Below are 15,275 nucleotides of genomic sequence, written 5' to 3' on the forward strand. Positions count from 1 at the left end.
AGGGCAGCTCTATGTGGATGTGAGTGGTGAGGGCCAGCTCAGCAGGTCCATGGCCCTCAAGTCCTTTCTCCACCCCTAGACTGCACTTTTAGTTTGAAGGGCTGTGAATTAAGAATATCACATTTGTAAGAAAAAAAAGTTCTTGGGCTTATTACGATATTTTTATCATACTGTATTGCTATTTATCTGTTGGCACTTCTGCCTCTTTTTCTAGAGTACTTCTCTCACACACGCACATTTTTGTTTTACCCATGCTTTGGATTAAGTCTGACTGCTCACCATTATTGTCAGGACTCAGTTGACCAAAGCAATTAGTAAGCTTCTTACCAAATCAGGACAGAGAAGGTGCTAAGTGCTCAGCCATTCCCACCAGCCAGCCCGTGAAGGGATAAGCAGTCTCCAGGGCTGTTTCCAAGCCCGTTGCCCTCGAGTTGATTCCAACTCACAGCAACCCTATAGGACAGAGTAGACTGCACCATAGGGTTTTCAAGGAACGGTTGGTGGATTCTAACTGCTGACATTCTGGTTAGCAGGCGAGCTTTTAATCACTGCACCACCAGGGCTCCTCTTTAAAGTGTTGAAAAGCAAAGATGTCACCTTGAAGACTAAGGTGCGCCTGACCCAAGCCATGGCATTTTCAATCGCCTCATATGCATGTGAAAGCTGAACAATGAATAAGGAAGACCAAAGAAAGAATTGACGCCTTTGGATTGTGGTGTTGGCAAAGAATATTGAATATACCATGGACTGCCAAAAGAACGAACAAATCTGTCTTAGAAGAAGTACAACCAGAATGCTCCTTAGAAGCAAGGATGGCGAGACTACGTCTCACATACTTTGGACGTGTTATCAGGAGGGATCAGTCCCTAGAGAAGGACCTCATGCTTGGTAAAGCAGAGGACCCTCAACAAGATAGACTGACACAGTGGCTGCAACAATGGGCTCAAGCATTAACAGTTATGAGGATGGTGTAGGACAGGGCAGTGTTTCGTTCTGTTGTACATAGGGTCGCTATGAGTCGGCACCGACTCCACGGCACCTAACAACAATGACAGGGGTGTTTGCACCTGTAGAAGAGCTTTCAGTGACTCCCCTCTTTGGACAGGAGGGAGTCCAGACTTCTTGGCCCAACCCATCCCACCTTCTGGGACCTGGCCGTCTGTCCACGTGCTGGCCACACGGACAGACTTATCACATCCTCGAGTGTGCCAGGCTGGCTAATGCTCTGTGCCTCTGCTCCTGCCTCTTGCTCTGTCTGAAACAATTCCTTCAGACCCCATGTTGAAAACACTGCTTATTCACCTCCCTGCAAAGTCCTTCCTGCCCCTCTGCTGGGTATGCGGGACTGCCTGCGCCATGTTGCTTTTCCCTACTCTTCGAGGGCAAGGGTCAGGCTTTCAACTGGGTCCCCAACACCCAGCACTGGGTGCCTGTGGTCACACTGTTCAGCAGTTGGGTGGCAGAGAGGCAAGGGTCATCACTACCTCCCATAAAAGACAGCTATCTTGCACTTGAAGTCCTGGCCACTTATTGTGGTGGGGTAGGCGTGAAATGCTATAGCTGCTAACCAAAAGGTCAGCAGTTTGAATCCACCAGGTGCTCCTCGGAAACTCTGTGGGGGCAGTTCTATCCTGTCCTACAGGGTTGCTGAGTCAGAATTGACTCGATGGCAATGTTTTTTTTTTTTTTTAAGGAGCCCTGGTAGCACAGTGGTTAAGAGCTTGGCTGCTAACCAAAAGGTCGGCAGTTTGAATCCACCAACCACTCCTTGGAAACCCTGTGGGGCAGAGTTCTACTCTGTCCTATAGGGTGGACTATGAGTTGAAATTGACTCGATGGCAATGGGTTTGGTTTGGGTTTTAGGGCCACCAGGCTTGCCTTGGAAAACCTATGAGTTGCTAATGGACTCAACAGCAACAGGTTTGGTTTGGTTTAGGCTTGCCCAGAAAGCATAAACTGGGGGTATGTCGCCACCTATCGCCTGGTTTGCTTAGTAAAAGTCAGCCAGAGCCTCCTGGGCCTTGTTGACAGGGAAAAGAGAGGCTCCAATCGTCTTCAGAAGACACAACCAGCCTGAGATGGGGAGAGAGAAGTCCCTGACCACCTCAAGTTCCAGTGTGCTTCGTGAGAAGCCAGGTTCTACCTCAGCTCTAACTGTGTGATCCTGGGCAAGTCTTTCGTTTTCTCTCAGGTTTTGTTTCAGCCTTTAAGCCTTGTAGATGCTGATGGCGATTCCAAGGGAAGAGGGAGGGCATAGGTTGGTGTAAGGAAAGGAAAGCGCCTCCAGGAGGGGCGGTGCACCTGACTGTGGCAATGACGACAAAGCCCTTTGAGAAGCCGAGGCCCTGACCAAATGCAGTCCCACTGTGATCCCAGGCCAGGCAGAGAGCCAGGAAAAGTGGGGATTAAGTCCTGGCTCTAACAGCAAACAGTGGGTGAATTGGGGTAAGCTTCATGACCTCTCTAAGCAAGCTTTTTTCTTCCTCGTTAAGTGAAGGTGCTACCACTCACCTCAGTGTTGTTGTGAGAAAGTGAGCCCAGGCCCCTGCCTGCGGCAGTTGTCATTACCCTGACCAAGCTATCCGAGATATCTCAGGAGGCTGGGCCAATACACCCCACAACGTATACAGTTTTCGAGAACACATTCAAGCAGAAAGGTACACACAAAACACATGAACACAGTTGCCTATGGGAGAGGGTATGGGGACAAACGGGAACAAATAAGTGGGGAATGAAATTGGAGGGCCCTGCACAGGTGGTGGTGACAATGTGCCATGACCAAGGCTAGCAAGGGAGGACCAAAACCCCCAAACCCATCTCAGGTGAAAAGTGGTTTACTGCGAGCAAACTGTGACACAGCAAGACAAGGCCAGTGCCACCCGAAATCCACTTGAGTTGTCGCGTGCTGCCCACTGAGTAGGGAGCCCTGTCAGAGGCTGTTTTTTTTGGAGATCACCAACATGCAAGCTGGGTTCCTAGGTTATCTCCCTGGCCCAAACAGAAGCCCCCATCGCCCCATTTGGACACACATGTGTGGTCCGTAAGGTGGTGGCCAGCTTGTCTTCAGAGTGCTCGTCACACGTACCAACCAGCATGAGCCCTGGGACAGGCTGCGCTGCAGAGAACACACACTGTATTACTGCAGGCTGCAGTGACCCATCCCTGCCATTCTTCCTCTGCAGTCCTCACTGCAGCCAGTATAATCCTCCTTTTAATGTTAGGACACCGGTAATACATGAACACATCTCAAACCACCTAGAAGCACTGGGCTCCCCAGAAGGGGCCGCTGTTAAGTTTGGAGCATATTCTCCCAGTCCTTCATCTATGCACAGAAGTGCCTCCAGACTTCATGTGTTATTGTCCACGTTCTACTTTATTCTTTAAAAGCTACAAAGCATGACATGGCTAGATAAGGAAAGCTTTTCTCTGAATTCTCTCGTCACCCTGCTATTGGAGCACTTACAGTTTTCAATTTTCCCATACATACTTAAACAATGGTGCAGTGAACATTCTTTTAGTCCATAAGTACAAATGCCTTTAAGGACAAAGTCCCAAAAGTAGGAACTGCTGGGTTCAGGAGTATATATCTTAAACTTTCAATATTTTCAAACTGCCTTCCCCAGAAAAATCTTCCTGAAATGTCAGTCTCATCGTGCCACTCCTCTGCTACAGTTTTTTTGTAATGTAACATGGGTTCTTGTCCTGTCCTATTAGCGGATCAAAGTAAGACTGATGCCTTACCACCAGCTGCAAGGGGAACAGAGAGTGGATATCATGTGGGGCCTAGCAGCCGAAAGATCACATGCTCCCTGCCCCAGGGGAGCTGGGAGCTTTTATGTCTCGGAGTCCCCAGGGGCCAGGGATTGGCGCCCAAAATCAAAAACCCCAGAGCCCTCCTATGCCCAAATTTGGAAATCCAGGTGCTGGGTCATGATGCAAAGGGCGGGACTTTTCGCTTTACAAATGGGCTCAGGCACGTGGTGTGCTGGAAAATATCTTCCTCTCTGGGGATGTTCAAGTCGGGGTCAAGTTCAGGGCCACAGCTCCTCGGGTATTGTGCATGCGCCAAGATCCTGGTTTGCGCAAGCTTGGAATTCCACGCCAAATTCAAACCGTGGAGCAGTCAGGCCAAGCTGCAGTTAGAAACTGTGGCTTGGGCTGCGAGGGGGGAACCGCACGGGAGTGGAGAAGCCTTGGGGGCAGGTTCACTTTCCAAAACTCTCCTCCAAGATAAAGCCTGGAAGGGGGGGGGGCCCAACAACGTGTGGGCAGTGAGTGGACATTCACCGTCAGCTCCCACCCCTTCAGGGAGCTGTGTGTGTATGCATGTGTTGTCGCGGGCAGGGCTGAGGACGGGGAGTTGTGGTAGGAACTGAGAGAGGAGGTCGACGCAGGCCCAATCGTGAAGGCGACCCAAGTACCACTAAGGATGGCAGGGCTGACTTTTAAAAAGGCTGTTTTGGCTACATGCCCACATTGGAGAAGGTCAAACAGGGGGAGGGACAGATAGCAGTTGGGTGGATGACCTTGCCAGCCACCCAAATAGGGCTCAGCAGGGCAGGCTGACGGAGTGGGGGTAGGGGTGAGGCAATGGTTTGGGTCTGGGTCCTCCTGAATCTGGAAGGACTGAGGGGCCCTGATCCCAAGTGAGCCCAGGCCATCATGTGATTTGGAGGTACAGATTTTGGAACCATCAGCCAAGGTTTTCATGGCTTCTAGAGAAAACCACTACTCTGAGGACACAGACCACCCCACACGTTTGGAAAACGCACACAGGAGTCTCCAAGGAAGGCCTTTCTGGCCCTGGTCCCCAGCAGCACCACTCCACCCCTCCTTTCCCAGTCAGAGGCAGGGCCCAGCCAGCCCAGAAGGCCTTGGTGTTTGCTAAGTTGATTCTGTAAGAAAGTGTGGAGCTGAAGGGGCCTCCAGAGTCAACACACTCACTCCTCCAGCATGGCCCATGATCTGGTTGGGTCACCTGTCACAGCCCTTGGCCACTGATTGTCTGACTTATATTTGAAATGCTCTAAAGTGTTGCCCAAGGGGTAAGAGGGGAGAGCAATGAAGACAGGAAACCAAAGGGTGGCCAGAGAGGTAGGAGGAAATCTAAGAGCCTGGAAGCTTGGAAATTCAGAGACCATAGTGTCTTAGGAAGGAGGACATTTCAAAGTAACAAATGCTCCGGAAAAGCCAAGTACAAAAGGACACACAAATGCCAACTGGCTTAGGCCGCCCCAAGCAAGTCTGCGTAAGATGGCGGCAAGGACAGAGAGGAAGAGAAAGCTTGTGTGGACAACACCCTTAAAGAAGGCTGGCCAAGAAGGAAGACGAGGGTCAGGGAGGTTAAGGAGAGAGGGCACGGGGTTTATAAGAGGATCCAGGGGCACTGTGGGTGTGTGGGGAAGAGTGGGCACGTTTAGGTGCTGACAGGCAGGCACAGCTGCGGGGCAGACCACAGAAGGGGGCAGACCACAGAAGGGGGCAGACCACAGAAGGGGGCAGACCACTGGGGTTGGCGCCCAGGAGGAGGAGCGCCCCAACCTCAGTGCCAGAAGGTGCTCTAAACGCACGGCTGAGGCACCAAGGCTGTGGAGTCAGACCCCAGCCTGGGGAGGCCTGTGTCGGGCAGGGTCCCAGGAGTGAGCGAGACCACCTCTGAGGTTTCCAATTAACTTGTGTTGCAGGTTCAGCGGGACCGTCCATCCTAGTGAAGGGGCATTATGTCATCAGGTAAATTGAGAAGAATTGCTCAGGTTCCAGAGAACAAACCCGGCTCTCGCTCTTGCTGACCCATCTGGTCTTCACAAATGGCTGTCCCTCTGCCCACCTACTGCTGACTTTAGAGCTTTAATTGAATTCACACAATGTGTACTAGATCTTGCTAGGACAAGGGAGTGTTTTATTTACAACAAAAACAGCTGTAATATAATTCTCTCTCTTCAAAACAGAGGACTCTATAAAATATACAAAGCAATCTCTATGTGCATTTATTCAGGGACATTGGCAGCCGGAAGAGGGGTTGGGGCTAGAAGAAAAGCCAAGGACTAATTCCATTTAAGAGGGGGGCGGGGGGCGGGGGGTGGGACAAGAAACTGCCTTTAAAAAATATCAATTGTCTACTCAGTAGCTACACTCTCCCCTACTCTAGTCTCAAGTATGAAAATGTGAAACAGAAAACAGCCCCTGTGAAAACAAACTTCAGCAGCATCATCGTCACGGAGTCAGAGATGAGGCAACGGTCAGGCTGGGAAATTCCGGCCCCTCTTCCAAGGATGTCCCTGCAACAGAGCTTGCTCGCCCTGGGGCATTCTCTCCCAAAGCCCCCCTAACATGGAAGGCTCTGGCAGCTTCACTTCTCTTGCCTGTCGTTAGCTGAAGGACCTAGGGATCAAACACAGCAGTGAGAAACACAACAAAACTCCTTAGTCCATCGTGATCTGAGGCTGCTGCTAAGCAGCCACAGCCACACCCATGGAGGCAGCAGGCACGAAGCCGGAGCAGCCACGGTGCCAGGGTCGGAAAGCTGCCACCCACTGAAATGGTAGCTTTCAAACTTCAAATCAAGAATACAGGACATGGTCTCAGAGAGTCAGAATAGAAAGGATTCTAGGAAAATACAGAGCAGAACTCAAATTCTTATTAAAAAAAAAAAAAAAGGCCAGACAAATTTGAATAGTAGAGAACAGAGCACCCTCTGAGACTACTGCCCTGAGACATTCCTTAAACCTAGAACCAAGTCTATTTCCTGGGATCACTTTTTAGTGAAAGGGCAGAGTGGCATACAAAATAAAGGATGTTACCTGCAAGATTGGTGCCTATAAAAATGGTGTGGCAGGGGCGTCTGACCCCCTGTAACTCCACGAGGGTGAAGAATCACGATCAACAGCCCAAGGCTGATTCCATGAGGCTGGGGTTACATATGCCTCCACCCTCCAATCTCTTTACCAATTCTGCCACCAACTGTCATGGACTGAACTGTGTCTCCCAAAAATATATGTCAACTTGGCTAGTTCATGATTCCCAGTATTGTGTCATTGTCCATCATTCTGTCATCTGATGTGATTTTCCTATGTGTTGTAAATCCTATCACTATGATGTTAATGAGATGAATTATCAGTAGTTATGTTGATGAGATCTACGAGGTTAGACTGTGTTTTACATCAGTCTCTTCTGAAATATAAAAGAGACCCCAGGACCACACGCCACCAAAAAAGAAGCACTGGGGGCAAAGCGCATCCTTTGGACTCGGGGTCCCTGCGCTGAGAAGCTCCTCAACCGGGCAAGATTGACGACCCAGAGCCGACAGAGAGAGAAAGCCTTCCCCTGGAGCTGATGCCCTGAATTCGAACTTCTAGCCTAGTAGACTGTGAAAGAATAAACTTCTCTTTGTTAAAGTCATCCGCTGTGGTATTTCTGTTACAGCAGCACTAGGTAACTAGGGTATCAGCCTTCCCTCTCAAGTCACTCTCTACTTCTGTATTGAATTTGATCATTCATTGCAATGGCCACATACAACTCGCAGACCATACTCACAGTTATGGGGTTTGTTAGGGAAGTAACAGTTACAGTTCAGAATCAGGATAACCTCTTCCCAGCCTTGCCCACAGGCAGGTCTCACTCTGGCCTGGGTCCAAAGGATGTGCTCCACTCCTGGCTCTTCTTTCTTGATGGTGGTAAGATCCTCTCCTCTCGCCTATGGGATGGCAAAACTGACCAAACCCTTCGTTAGGGTTCCATACGCCTTATTTGCAAGGTCCCACTCAATCACTGTGCATGAGTCACAAAGACCATGGCGAGAAGTGCTATTTTAAGTCATTCATTGCATCATAGTGCCCTACTTAAAAACCATCAGTATGAGACCAAAAGTTCAACAATTTTTCAGAAGCAAAGATGAGAAGATAAGAGGCAGGGAAACTAGAGTACTGGAAAGGGAACAACACAATTAAAGAGGATGTTGAAGCATTGTGATAAATGTGATAAATGTAACTACTGTCACTGAACAATTTGCGTGGAAATTGTCAAATGTGAATCTAACTCGCTGTGTAAGTTTCATCAAAAACCCAATTATATATATATATGTATATATATGTACACATATAGAAGGATTCTAAGAGGTTATTTATTTCAGCTTCCTCATTTTTCAGATGAGGTCCCCAAATAAACAAACCATTTCAAGTGCACACAGAGCTTTTCCATTAGCCTTTCTCAACTGTTCCACAAGGAATGACACTTCCTTAACCATAAAAGACATGAAAAACACCCTCATCTACGCTGCTTCTTCTCAGTGGGACACTACAAACCTGTTACAAACACCCCATCTACGCAGGTTCTTCTCGGTGGAATACTACAAACCTGCTACAAACACCCCCATCTACGCAGCTCCTTCTCAGTGGGACACTACAAACCCGCTACAAACACCCCTATCTACGCAGCTTCTTCTCAGTGGAATACTACAAACCTGTTACAAATACCGGAGCAACTCAGGCCTCTCAAGGTGTCGCTGAGGGAGGTACCTGGACAAACACTTTCACATGTGGCTCTACAGTACAGTTTGGGGGCCCTTCCCATAACTGGCTTTATACCACCAGACAGATAACTGACATGTGTGCTGATGGTGGAGACAGTATGGTAGCTTATCTACAAGTAGACGACCTGGCTTGGTGAACACATATTTCCAGCTGTGTGATCCTGGGCAAGTCATAGTCCTGGGTTTCATCTATAAAATACGATAACATATACTTCACTGAGGTGTTCTAAGAGCACAAGTGAAAGTTCTCTGAAGGAAGGTACATAATCAAGAGCTATTAAAAAACCTATGTACCCACCAACAGCTGAATGGATAAACAAAATTCATGGTATATACACACAATGGAACACTACCCAGCCAGCAGAAGAAACAAAGTCTTGGCACATGTCATAATGTGGATGGAGCTTGAAGACAAGATGCTGAGTGAAATAAGTCAATCACAAAGGGACAAATACTTATGACCTCACTTACATAAAAGGACAAGAAAAGGCAAATGTAGAGGCCAAATTTTATTAGTGGTTACCAGGGGCAAGAAGGAGGGGGAATAGGAGGATTAAAGGTGATGGGAAAATCACATTGATTGAGGGTAGGGTTGCACAGCCAATTATTGTAATTGATGTCAGTAACTTGTACACCTGTAAAAAGTTGAATTGACCAAAGTTGTGTGATAGATATATTTACAACAACAAAAAATAAATAAATAAAGAGTGAAAAAAAAAAAAAAAAAAAAAAAAAAAAAACCTATGTATAGTTCTGCAGTTATTGCCTGCCCACCACCCCTCCTCCCCAATTTTAACTCCCCAGGAGCCAAACCTGGTACTAGCTTCATGTAAGTGGTTATACACAGAGGGGACTCTCTCTGCATATGCCTTCTCAACACTGGTGTACCTATAGGTGTGACCAGCTTTCTGGCCATGTTATGGGGGCTCTGTAGTAAGAATACCTGCCGCACTCCCTTCTTGCAGAAGTGCAATCTCTGAGGTGAAAAGAACAAACCTGCCCTGTGACATCACTTCTTCTTGGGCAGCAGCAGCAGGTGGGCACAGTGCAGAGGGGGTGGAGAAATCTAGAGCTTTCTCAAGTCAGTCATCTTGCTTCTCATTTAAATCTAGTATTAGTAGTGCTTTTTTGGTGCTATAAATACCGTGGTATTCTGCTGGCTAAGCTATAGTACATGTTAAGCCTTTGTTGACGGGCCTTTACAACAACTTATAGAAAACTATGGCCTCAGTTCTGTGGCTATTCATAAGGTTTTCATCAGCTAATGCTTTTTAGAAGTAGACTGAAATGATGCAGGAAGCATCAAAAGAAGATGGAAAGAACCGTTATACCAAAAAGAATTAGTCGATGTTCAATCATTTCAAGAGGAAGCGTATGATCAGGAACCAATGGTACTGAAGGAAGAAGCCCAACCTGCTCTGAAGGCATTGGCAAAAAACAAGCCTCCAGGAACTGACGGAATATCAATTGAGATGCTTCAACAGATGCAGGGCTAGAGGTGCTCACTCGTCTATGCCAAGAAATATGGAAGACAGCTTCCTGGCCAGCTGACTGGAAAAGATCCACATTTATACCTATTCCCATATTTATGGCAAAGAATATTGAATATACCACGGACTGCCAAAAGAACAAACAAATCTGTCTTGGAAGAAATGCTCCTTAGAAGCAAGGATGGCAAGACTGCATCTTACATACTTTGGACATGTTGTCAGGAGGGATCAGTCCCTGGAGAAGGCCATCATGCATGGTAGAGTGCAGGGTCAGCAGAAAAGAGGAAGACCCTCAGCGAGGTGGACTGACACAGTGGCTGCAACAATGAGCCCAAGCATAACAACGATTGTAAGGATGGCGCAGGACAGGGCAGTGTTCCGTTCTGTTGTGCTACAGGGTCGCTATGAGTCGGAACCGACTCAACGGCACCTAACAACAAGGGCCCTAGTAGTGGAGCTCTGGTAGCTCACTGGTTAAGAGCTATGGGTGCTAGCCAAAAGGTCGAAAGTACGAATCCACCAGTTGCTCCTTGGAAACCCCATGGGGCAGTTCTACTCTGTCCTCTAGGGTCACTATGAGTTGGAATTGACTTGACGGCAATTGGTTTGGTTTTTTTGGTTTTGATGGCCCTAGTAACCTTGTGGAAACCCTGGTGGCGTAGTGGTTGAGGGCTACGACTGCTAAACAAAAGGTCAGCAGTTCGAATCCACCAGGCGCTCCTAGGAAACCCTATGGGGCAGCTCTACTCTGTCCTATAAGGTCACTATGAGTCACTCAACGGCAACTGGCTCAGTTTTTTGGTTTCAGCGACCTAGTGAGATTCAGCGGGTGGACATCAAAGCCACCATCCTTACGGGGCTCTTTTTAGTGGGATGAACAGATGAATAAGCAAATAAATATAAATACGTGCTGTGAAGGAAAACGAGCAGAATATGGGGTTGCAGAATGTCATGAGTTGCTATTTAACGTAAAGTTCCCAGGAACGACCTCTCTGAGGGGCCATTTAAGCAGAGTGAGCTCTGTGAATGGCCAGGAGGAGAGCTTTCCAGGCTGCTGATGTCAACGCAAAGGCCAAGAGGCAGGCGCACGATTGGAACGTCTGAGGAACATCAAGGAAGGCAGTGTGGCTCACGAGGTGAAGACAGGAAATGAGATCAGAACAGCAGCAAGGGGGCAAATTATACAGGCCGTGTAGGCCATAAGAAAGACTTTAGATTTTACTCCAAGTGCAACGGGAAGCCATTGGAGGTTCTGTATAAAGAAATGACATTTTTTAAAAAGGATCATTCTAGCTGCCTTGTGGAAGACAGACTGCACGGGCATAAGAAGAGAGGCAGGGGGACCACCCTTTAATCTGGGAAGGCTCTCTGACTGCTTTGCCCAATAACGAAGGCAGAAGTGATGATACCGTCTGTGCCAGTTTCCTGGTCTGGGCATTAGGAGGCTGGCAGCTTTCACTCTTCTCTTTCGCCACACTGCTCGCTTCCCATTTATCCCTCAACCACAGACTTGAGCTGCCATGTAAGTCCAACTACTCTAAGACCATTACACTGGAGAGGCCACGTGTAGCTCCAGTTGATAGTCCTAGCTAAGCCCAGACTTCCCCATCACTGCCAAGGTGCCAAGATGTGGGTGAAGCTGTCCTGACATCCCCAGACTAGCCTATCTGTCAGTTACTGCCAAGTAACCTCAGTTAATACCATGTGGAGCAGAAAAATCACCCAGCTGAGTCCTGTACAAATTTCTACCCTAAGAAAAATGAGATATAATTAAATGTTTGTTGTTTTAAGCCACTAAATTTGGGGGTAGGTTATTACATCTCAAAAGACAAACAGAATGGGGGAAATGAAGTATAATACTGAAGTATAAAAAATGAAGTAAGGTTTTTATGTTATACAAAAAGTAATATAACATTGTTTGATGTTAGACTGTGATAAGTTGCTTATTGTAAATGCTAGAGCAACCAATAAAAAATAAAAACAAGATGGTAAAACTAGGAAACAATAGAAGAAGTAAAATGGAATAGAAAAAATATACTCAATCCACAAAACAACAAGACAAATGTAGACAAATGGAAAACAATGGTAGACTTAAATGTAACCATATCAATACTTACATTAAATATAAATGGCTAAACACTCCAATTAAAAAGGCAGAGATTCTCATATTAGCAAGGGACATACCCGTTACAGGGCAGGCTGCAGCCCAGGGCCAAACAAAAAGCATCAAACTACAAGTTGTTTACAGCTTACCCAGGAAATGTCAGTTAACCTGGACAAAAATAATAAACTCTCTGGGATAGAAAACTAGGGCAAAGGTAACCCTCAGGGCTTAGGGGAAAAACCTCTCAAGCAGTTTTTCCAGACAACCAAGAAAAAATGCCACATAAAGGAACTCATTTCACCACATATACCATGAAAACAATAATCACAAAAAACTGGAGTGACTATATTAATACCAAAGTAGATTTTAGGACACTAATATAACTAGAATTAAAGATATTTTATAAAAGGGTCAATTAATCAGGAAGACATAGCAATCTTAAACGTGCATGCACCTAATAATAATAGCACTTCAAAATTCATGAAGGAAAAACTAACAGAATTGAAGGGAGAAACTGGCAAAACCACAATTACAGTTGGAAATTTCAATACTCCTCTCTCAAGAACGCTGAGCACAAACAGACAGAAAATCAGTAAGGATACAGGCAACTTTAACAATTATCAACCACCTTAACCTAAGTGACATTTACAAAATGCCATAGCTAACAAATATAGAATATACATTTTTAAGTACCCATAGAAAAATCACCAAGATAGATGACATGTTGGGCCATAAAACAAATCTCAAAAATTAAAAAGGACTGAAATCATACAGATTATGTCCTTTGGAATGAGAAAATCTGGAAAATCTCAAATATTTAGAAATTAAACAACACACTTCTAAGTAACCTATGGGGGAAAAGGAATAAATTACAAGGGAAACAGTCACAGTACAAGGGGGAATGCTCACAATAAATAAAGTAGGAACAGTTTAGTATCTTGAATATTCCAAGACCATACAGATCAATAATAATTCCAACAAATGAACAAATATCCAAGGACATGAAAAGACAAGGAGGACAGAAGTAAAAACAAATAGTAAGCTATCTTACATGGTAAGAGATACGGGTTAACATAGAAGGCTGCCAGGCCACAACCACCTTGCCAATACCTGCTGCTCCCCCAGGACAGCTGTGAGCCAGGCAATGGCACTCCCTCCATGGTTCTCTGAAGAGTCCATTCACACAACCCAAGAGGGTGAGCATTTACATGCCACACGGAATGTGGCAACGGATAGCTGGTCAGCATGGCCAGAGAAGCAGTTTTGACCAAGAGAAAAATGCGATTTTATCTAATTAAGTAAAGAGAGGGTGCCCTTTCCCCCTCCTTCTTCCTACACCAACACACCAAAAGAACTAAACCAAAAAACCACCAGGGCTCCCCAAAAGAACTAGCGCCTAGAAAAGAGAAGAGGGGGCGGAGTAAAGAGCCGAACCTTCCCCTGTTAAACCTCCAGAGCCACAGCCAGGAGGAGAGCAGGAGTATGAGTGGAGTGAAGTTGAAGTTTTAAAAACAACAGGATTGGTCTTAAATATTAGAATGACATGGTCTAAAAACCAGAAGTAACCAGAAAGTCATGAAATTTGTCCAAAATGTTGAGGAACCTGCTACCCAGCAGGAAAGAGGGGTTCAATACAGCACAGCTAGCCGTCATCATTTAAAGAAATGCTGTTGTTTTTTTGTCAGCAAGTCGATTCCAACTCATGGCAACTGCTCCACAGGATTTTCAAGGCTGTGATCTTTCAGAAACAGATCACCAGGCCTGTCTTCTGCAGTGCCTTGGGGTGGGTTTGAACCACAGACCTTTCAGCTAGCAGTTGAGTGCTTAACTGTTTGTGCTACCCAGGGGCTCCCTGAAAGAAATAAAACCTTTCATGTCATACTCCAATGAGTTAAGAATCCTTAATAAACTGGTTACAGAAGCACATTGTTGTTGTTGTTATGTGCCGTCAAGTCAGTTCTGACCAATAGCGACCCTATAGGACAGAGTAGGATGGGCCCATAGGGTTTCCAAGGAGCAGCTGGTAGATTTGAACTGCTGACCTTTTGGTCAGCCAAGCTTTTAATCCCTATACCACCCAGGGTTCCATGCAGAAAGCGTAGAAGCAAATTTAAAAAAAAGGCATTTACTCAAACATGTGGAACAGAAAACCACGTGTACAGAATAGCTGCAACTGTAACAGTTCAGAGGATATCACTGACAGATGTAAATATTAGTTCTAGTAAGATAAAATGAGAGTTTGTATTACAATCTATAAATAGCAAATAAAAACAAGAATAGGCTCTGGCAGCCTGATGTCGTTTCTTTTTATGTACTCTTACACTGGAGTAGAAGAAAACACAACATTCATCTGAGAGTCCTCAAGGAGTATAATTCTTGGGGGCCAGATAGAGAAACATGGGCTTAAAGATACAACAAAGCTGGTCCGTGATCCATTCAAATGCAACCCAGAGAGTGGCACTGGCCCACCGTTAACAGTGCTAGGGACACCTGTGGCATTTCACAGGTGCCCCAAAAGTCTGTTGCTTAACACTTCTATTTACTAGCCAGCGAGGAGCTAGGAGCTAGACAGATTAACATCAAGCTCAGAGAGGTGGTTAATCAGTATCTACAAACATCCCAAACTGGATCCATGGGTCAACTCTAAAGCCTAGAGATAATATAACACCCGGAACTCAAGACAGCGTTAAAATCAATAGATGTACATACATACCCATGTAAACTTTTAAGTTTCATATTAACAGACATTAATGCCCTTCAAAATCAAGTTATAGTACATGCTTCAACATCCATTGAGTCAACAAATATCTGAGCGCCTACTATGTGCCAGCTCTAGGAGCTAGGGATACAACAGTGAATACAAATATAAAAAAAATCTTCACTACTCTGCTGGGGTCACGCAACCAGCATTTGACATGTCCCCTGAGCCTCATACCCACCTCACCCCTCAGAGTCAAGTTTCTTGAAAGTGGCATCCTGGGCTTGTCTGGTCTGCTCACTTTCCACTTATTCCTCAGACCACAGTCATTTGGCTCCTGAGTTGTTCTCACTAATCCTCTTCCTTGCTGTGTGGCACTGATGATAGTGTGGACCAGGGTTCTGTTACTTGAGCTATACAAATCCTAACTACTATACTGTACCCCCGATGTTATAG

General features: G+C 46.1%; 1 protein-coding gene across 3 annotated transcripts in view; it reads right to left on the reverse strand.

Moving 5' to 3' along the window:
• Window positions 1-5,886: 5,886 nt before the first annotated feature.
• Window positions 5,887-15,275, reverse strand: part of FKBP6 (FKBP prolyl isomerase family member 6 (inactive)) — a 49,541-nt gene continuing 40,152 nt past the window's right edge. For 2 of the 3 annotated variants that reach the window (XM_049902957.1, XM_049902959.1), the window contains exon 9: window positions 5,887-7,709. In XM_049902957.1, the coding sequence (XP_049758914.1) occupies window positions 7,694-7,709 (16 nt within the window). In that variant the 3' untranslated portion in view covers window positions 5,887-7,693. The remainder of the gene's footprint in view (window positions 7,710-15,275) is intronic. The other variant, XM_049902958.1, reaches the window with a different exon arrangement.

Source organism: Elephas maximus, chromosome 12, assembly GCF_024166365.1.
Source record: "Elephas maximus indicus isolate mEleMax1 chromosome 12, mEleMax1 primary haplotype, whole genome shotgun sequence".
NCBI lineage: Eukaryota > Metazoa > Chordata > Mammalia > Proboscidea > Elephantidae > Elephas > Elephas maximus.